The sequence below is a fragment of the Melanaphis sacchari genome, unplaced genomic scaffold, assembly GCF_002803265.2.
Source record: "Melanaphis sacchari strain LSU unplaced genomic scaffold, SCAv2.0 Contig47_pilon_pilon, whole genome shotgun sequence".
In the NCBI taxonomy this organism is placed as follows: domain Eukaryota; kingdom Metazoa; phylum Arthropoda; class Insecta; order Hemiptera; family Aphididae; genus Melanaphis; species Melanaphis sacchari.
The window spans coordinates 1318284-1325013 of record NW_020271320.1 but is presented as its reverse complement, the minus strand read 5'-3'; the positions used below and the strand labels follow the sequence as shown (position 1 = coordinate 1325013).

General features: G+C 25.8%; 1 protein-coding gene across 1 annotated transcript; it reads right to left on the bottom strand.

Moving 5' to 3' along the window:
• Positions 1-2400: 2400 nt before the first annotated feature.
• Positions 2401-6432, bottom strand: LOC112598353 (small ubiquitin-related modifier 2-like). The gene is made up of 3 exons (XM_025344778.1): positions 6275-6432; positions 4950-5066; positions 2401-2942 (listed from the first exon to the last, which is right to left on the bottom strand). The coding sequence occupies exons 1-3, from the start codon at positions 6284-6286 to the stop codon at positions 2802-2804; spliced, it is 270 nt and encodes an 89-aa protein (XP_025200563.1). The 5' UTR covers positions 6287-6432; the 3' UTR covers positions 2401-2801.
• Between the last annotated feature and the right edge of the window lie 298 nt (positions 6433-6730).

The following is a 6730-nucleotide window of genomic DNA, read 5'->3' as shown; positions in this document are numbered from 1 at the left end:
TTGTTTATAAACAGAACTTAATACAAATTATACTCTACAATAAGAATTTTAATCAATAACAATCATAAACAAGACTTACAGAATAATTATTAAAATACCGTTTTGAAGAAAAAACATAGTAAGGAAAAAAAAATATAAAAGTTTTGGACTTACAATCAATGCTTTATCAAATGGTTAATCAGCTATTAATGAAGTTAAAGAGGTTCAAATTAAAACCTATGATGATTTTCAAAAATGTATATAAAATTGTATAAAATGTAAGTACTTTTCTAAGAATGATAAATTTACACTACTAACATTAATAAATAATATAAATTTAATGTAACAATTAATAAATTCCAAATAAATATATGCATTTACTTAAATTAGTTCATCACTGGGAAAGTTTCAAGTAGGAATAGCATCAGTTTTTATCTTTCTAAAATTTTGTGGAGAATAGTTTAGCATCTCAGAATCAGCAATTTAAAATAATCTTCATTGAAAAAGTGTAATGAATCTACATTGCTATAAAAGTGTTATATTATATTATGTAAAAGAAGATTAGGTAGTATAGATAGGAGTACCTGAAATACAAGATTTCAACTTTCCTTTGAAGTATAAAATATATTTTTAAATTTAATGAACTAATTAATAGGTATCAAGTGATTTTGTATTTATCTTAGAATTTTTTTTTAAATAAAATTTTTTTAACTTAAATTACAATTTTAATATTCTATTTAATCATATGTATATTAAACAAATTTGAGTAGAATTTAATAGTTATCTTTGCTTCTTATCTGTATAATAAGAATAGGTAAATAATGTTATTTAATTATCTAGTCATCTTAATATGTCGAATAAGACCATGAGGCATAAAAAATACTTAATTTGATCTAGTTCTTACCAAATTAAAAACTTATTGCATTAGGTTTTTCATTAGCTGATACTGCTTCCGGTTCATAGGATCATTTAAAAACTTATATATTCTGGGTATTTCCTCCTCGCCGGTAATTAACTTATACCTTGATTTAATTCTTGTCGTGCATTCAGAAAAAGAACTATTTCAAGTGAAAAGTGCACAAAAAAAAAAAAACATAAATTCGATGAATTACTATTATTATTATGAAGAACAAATTGAAAACATCGAAAATATAATTGATAACAAGTCAAGGTAATGTTCCTGATAATATAGGTAAATAAGTGACGTTATCCAAATCAGAACCAAAAATAATTTCTTGTGATCATAAGAATAATATGTTGATTATAATATCATGACCTCTCCAATATTTACGCCACAAAAATCTCGTTGCAGAGATAATTGGCGAGGTGCTGCTTGCTATAACAATAGCGGCACGGCGTACCACGCCATCTCTTGAACGTTGTATACATTTTACATTTACTAATGAGCGTTCATAAGAGGCCTTACTACACTCATAATGTTTATAACTTGAGTTTAAAACCTTAATGCTAAACTGTTTTATTATTTTTATTAAAAAAAATATATATAATATTTTAGGAAATTAAAATAACGTTAATACTATTATATTGAAGAATAAATTTACTGAAGATTTTTTTTTTTTTCATTGTTTGAAGGGTATCATCAATGCTCAACATAGAAAAATGTATAAAATATAGAACACCTTTTAAGAATTATATTGACTATTTCATTTTAATAATCACAATAATATTAAAACAGCAATTTATACATTTTAAAAATGAAATCAAAATAATAAAGCAAACTAAAAAACTTCAATCATAACATCAAAAGAGTATTATTGAGCTTCAGAAATATAAAAATAATAGTATGAATAAAATGTTTACAGTAAGTATTTGATTTGAAATTTGTTCTATACACCTTAAGTATATTTACAGGCTCGAAACAAAAATGAGAAACACATTTACACAAGGCCTATCAAACAAAAGCTAAGAGTTTCAAATTTTATTACCCTAAAAAATTAAGAAAATTTAACAAAAAATGATAGTAAATTATTAAATTATTAACTATTAAGCAAGTTTTTGACGTGATTTTAGCCATATAGTCATAAACCTCACACTACTAGACTAGTCTTTTTTATTAAATAGCTTTGATAGTAACTATCAAATATAATGTAATTATGTACAGTATTATAACATCAGTGTTGATATGTCTAGTACAGAGATCACCAAATGGCAGCTTACGAACAATTTTATCCGGCCTACAGACAAAATATAAATAACGTATAGTACAACATTATATAAGTTATTATTGTAAATTATTAATTTTAACTTTTTTAATATTTGTGACATTAATTATGTTCTTAATGTTTATAAACAATAGCAACTAATAAATTAAAAAAAAATATATTTTCACTACATTAAATTTTAAAATAATACCTATTATTTATTAAAAATAAGTACTTGAAATTTTGATGACCTGTGAAAAATTTTCAAATTCTTAATGCGGCTTTTCAAAAATAATAATTGGTGACCCCTGGCCTAGTACAATGTATTTTGATATAATATTATATCATACAATATAAGGTTTATGCATAAAGCATAGGTACATGGGAAATACATTTTAAGTGTTTAGTCTATGTCTCTGTGGAAATTAAGAATAATATAATATTTTTTATTTTTTATCATTATTATTGGTTATGTTATGTCTTATACTCTTAAGTCTTATTTTTAGGTATCTTCGAGCCTGTATATATGTCAGGTTAATAAATAATATAAATTTATCACACATTTTTAAATACTGTCAGCTTTGTAAAAAAAGACATTGTATGGTTTTGAGGTTTAAAAAGATAATATGCTGTAAATATTATGTGATTTATAAAAGAAAATTAAAAATAGTTAACACCGCCAGTCTGCTGTTGGAAAACTTCGAGAGTATCACCTTCTTCCATGTCCAACGAGGCTGGAGTATCAGTCACATTAATTGCTTGTCCATCAAAACGAAATCTTACTGTATCAAAAACGAGACCCTAAAATATTCAATTTTGAATAAGTAAAAATATTTAAATTATAAATTTTAAGCCAGAATATAGGCTTATTTAATACTAGCAGCCACTTATAAAATTAAAAAGATCTATATTAACATTTAAAATCAATATTACATAATGTTTTTAAATACAATAATTCATATTAATATTTACATCGTGTACAAAAAATGTTTTATGTTTTAGTACACCATTTAAAAGAACATCTCACCCACATTAGTTATCTTTGTCTCACATGGCAAATTTATGTTTAGAAGTTTACATAAAATATAAGTTGGTTTAATATTAGTGAATAGACATAATATTAAGACTTAATTTCGATATTTTAATCATAAATTAAGTTATAAGTATGTAAAATATTACAATAAGTTTAAAATTAAAATAAAAAACTGTTTCAACCAAACATATTATGTTGTCCCTTTTATTAATATGTCAATTAAAATCATCAAAACTAAACATGAACTACTAAATATAAATTTTCCAAGCGCTTATAAGCTGTTACAATGTCACACATTTGTCAACTATTAATTGTACTTACAGAAAAATTCTTTTCTTAAAAACAAATGAGATAGACAGACAATTGAATTTAAACCAAGAAATAATTATTTTTAACAGAACAAGTAACTTAAATCATTTTGGGTTACATAAACAGTTTTTAATTAAATAGAAAATAAATAAGTTTTCAAATCAATATCAAATAATTTGATTTTAATTGTAAATAAAATAATATAATAATAATTATCAAAAAACAATTTGTAATGACTAATAGACAAATATTTCTTTTAAATTTTAAAAAGTATTCGCATAAATATATTTTATATTCAAATATATAATATATTACATAAAAAGCTAAAGAGGTATTTAAAATACTTTCCAAACATTTAAATAAATTTTTTTAAATAATTTACAAAATAATAGAAATAACATTTTTGTCTATCAAAGTGATATTTGTTAATATTAATTTATGATACCTACTTATCTTTCTAATAGAAGTACTAAAAATATAATTAGTATAAATATAATTAACTTATATTTACTACTAAATACATTAATTTTTTTCTAATTAAATATTAAACATATTTACATTGAACAAAATATTCTTATTACTTCCTACTTAAAAACTTACATAGTGTAACACAAAACACAATATAACAAATTAGATAAGTATCATCACAGTTGTACTAGTTTTACGCAGAATGTGCATCTCCTTTACCTCCGGCCTATGTCGTAGTTCTCCACTTCTGATTGGTTGATTAGTTTCCTATGTTATCATTAGATATTATTATCAAATTTCAATTTTTTGTCAACTTTTTATTTTTTTAGCAAAAAGCACTAGCTGAAGCGCATAATAATTGTATTTTATTTAGTGACAAAAGTAGCTAAGTAAATACACGGAATGAATTAGATAACAATTTACGAATTACGATGATAAAAAAATTGTTTATAGATCTATCACGGAATAATAATGTTTTTATTTTGATTATTCTGTAGATTAACAATGAATTGAGAACATTTTATTTTTACGTAGCAATAATGTCAGCCAATAAGAAGTGGAGAACTACGATATAAGCGAAGTGAAGAAATATTTGAGCGAGGGCTGCGCATCAAAAAACTGTGATCTATTTAATTTTTCAATTAATCAAACACAAATTAAGTTGATAACTGCCTACTTTTTTCACTACTCATTGGAAATTTAAACATGTAGCATATAGAATTGTTTCATGCATTTAACATGGCTAACAACATTTGCAATAGCCACAACCGAATGATTTTGTAATCAGACTACAATATGACTTTGTTTGCTGACAATCAGCAAGTAAATTTGCATAATGTAATCAATGTCTAAACAAATTCTTAGTGAAATACATTCCATACATAAATAGTTTCTAAATTAAAATTTTTTATCGTAATTATATCAAGAATTCAGTCAGTGTAATTAAAATTGTTATAATTATTAGAATAAAATACTTTTAATGATATTCATATACTTACAGTTTTTTCACAGTAAGCATTCATCAACTTTCTAAGTTGAGTATTTTTCTTGATCTTAAATTGAACCACTGCATTATCTTGACCAAGTACTTTTAAATTAATGTGATCCGGACTGACCTAAATACAAAAAACATTTTTAATTAATAATTGAAGTTTGATAACTAAAAAAATAAAATTTTATATCAAAATAGTTTATAATTAAATTTTTAATTTTGCTTAAAGATTTTAAAAATGTTAAGTGATATATACACATAATGTCAGGATGCTGTATTTCATAAAATATGAAACTGATTTGTAAGAATCAGATGATTGATGAACTAAAAAAATCTGCTTGTCGTCAAAAGGTAGTTGACTTATCGTGTTAAATATATTCAATATTAATAATAATCATTCTCAATTGTACACAGATAGATCAATGATGGCAGTGACGTCCCTAGACCCTTTTATAGTGGGGGACGAACTTCATATATCACCTTTATATATATATATGAAAATACACTAATTTATAATAAAATAAATAAGAAAATATAGGTCATGGAGGGGGCGACTGCCCCATTCGCCCCCCCTTGAGAACGGCCCTGAATGAGGGTTGTCAATTTTAGGTTCGAGGTAAATAGTTCTATAGATGACAATCACCACTTCTAGGACTACAAACATAATGATTTTCAACTGGATAAAATATACAATGGTACTAGCTAATTATAATTGTTTTATACATTATTAAATATGTATAAAATAAACAAGTGTGCACGAAAATGAATTAAAACATGTCAACAAACCGAATAAAATGCAACGCCTAATTTAAAAATGGAATATGTAGCATAAAAAAAAAAGCTAGGTGAGAGCTCTTGTTAACGTCCGTTTTTTTACCGGATACCGGTCCGGTGTAAAACGGATGGTTTTGTTGACGAAACGTTAAAATAACGGATATACTTCCGTTGCCTGTAATATTTTATCGATTATCTGTAATTAAATTTAGTCAGTTCTCAACAAGAAGCGGCTGAGTATAGAGTCTAGACAAATGTTTACTAGAAAGAAAAAGGTTATAATAGCGTACTATTTGTACAAAAAAATGCAGCAGAAAGAAAAAAGAAAGAAAAAAATGTGGGTACATCCTATTTTATTGGAAAGAAAAAGATATGGTAAAAATATATGGACGCGAGCAGGTGATACGTAATTCGCCGTTGGTGTGTGGCGAGCACTAACATCTATCAGATACGGATAAACAGCAGGTGCAAACGGTCGTCTGGTGTTGTTATTCGACAGTATTACGAATTACGACATGACATAGTATTATTTTTCCGCGAAAGTTTATAGTTACTTACCAAAGTTTCCATAGCTTTTTTTTCTGGTTAATGGTCGTCAAAAATAACCAGCGACAACTGCCTGTGACAATGAAATGTCGGTAAAAAAATTGTCGAATAAAAATCAAACAGTAGCAAACAATATTTGATGCTACGTTTCACACAGACGTCAAACGACAGCGACAAACAACAACATATATGTATACTAATCTGACGAAAGCCTCAGCAAACAACTCGGCGCAGTGGATGCTTTGCTCGTAAGTCGATCAATAATGAATTGTGACCATTGTTGCCAATGGCGTACTACACGTCTACACGTTAGGTTGGAACCACCGTCGACGTAAAACAAAGGAGAAAGGCATAAAAAAAGGAATATTATTATTGATGAAAAGCCAATTATTAAGCTATGACTCAATACGTAAGGGAGGCTTTCGAAAACTTGATTTTCAAAATGTTTAAGCCTTTTAACGTTGATAA

Coding starts and splice junctions, on each gene's coding strand:
- LOC112598353 (XM_025344778.1), bottom strand. Junction 2,943..4,949: donor ATGCTTACTGTGAAAAAACT/GTAAGTATATGA, acceptor TGAATATTTTAG/GGTCTCGTTTTTGATACAGT.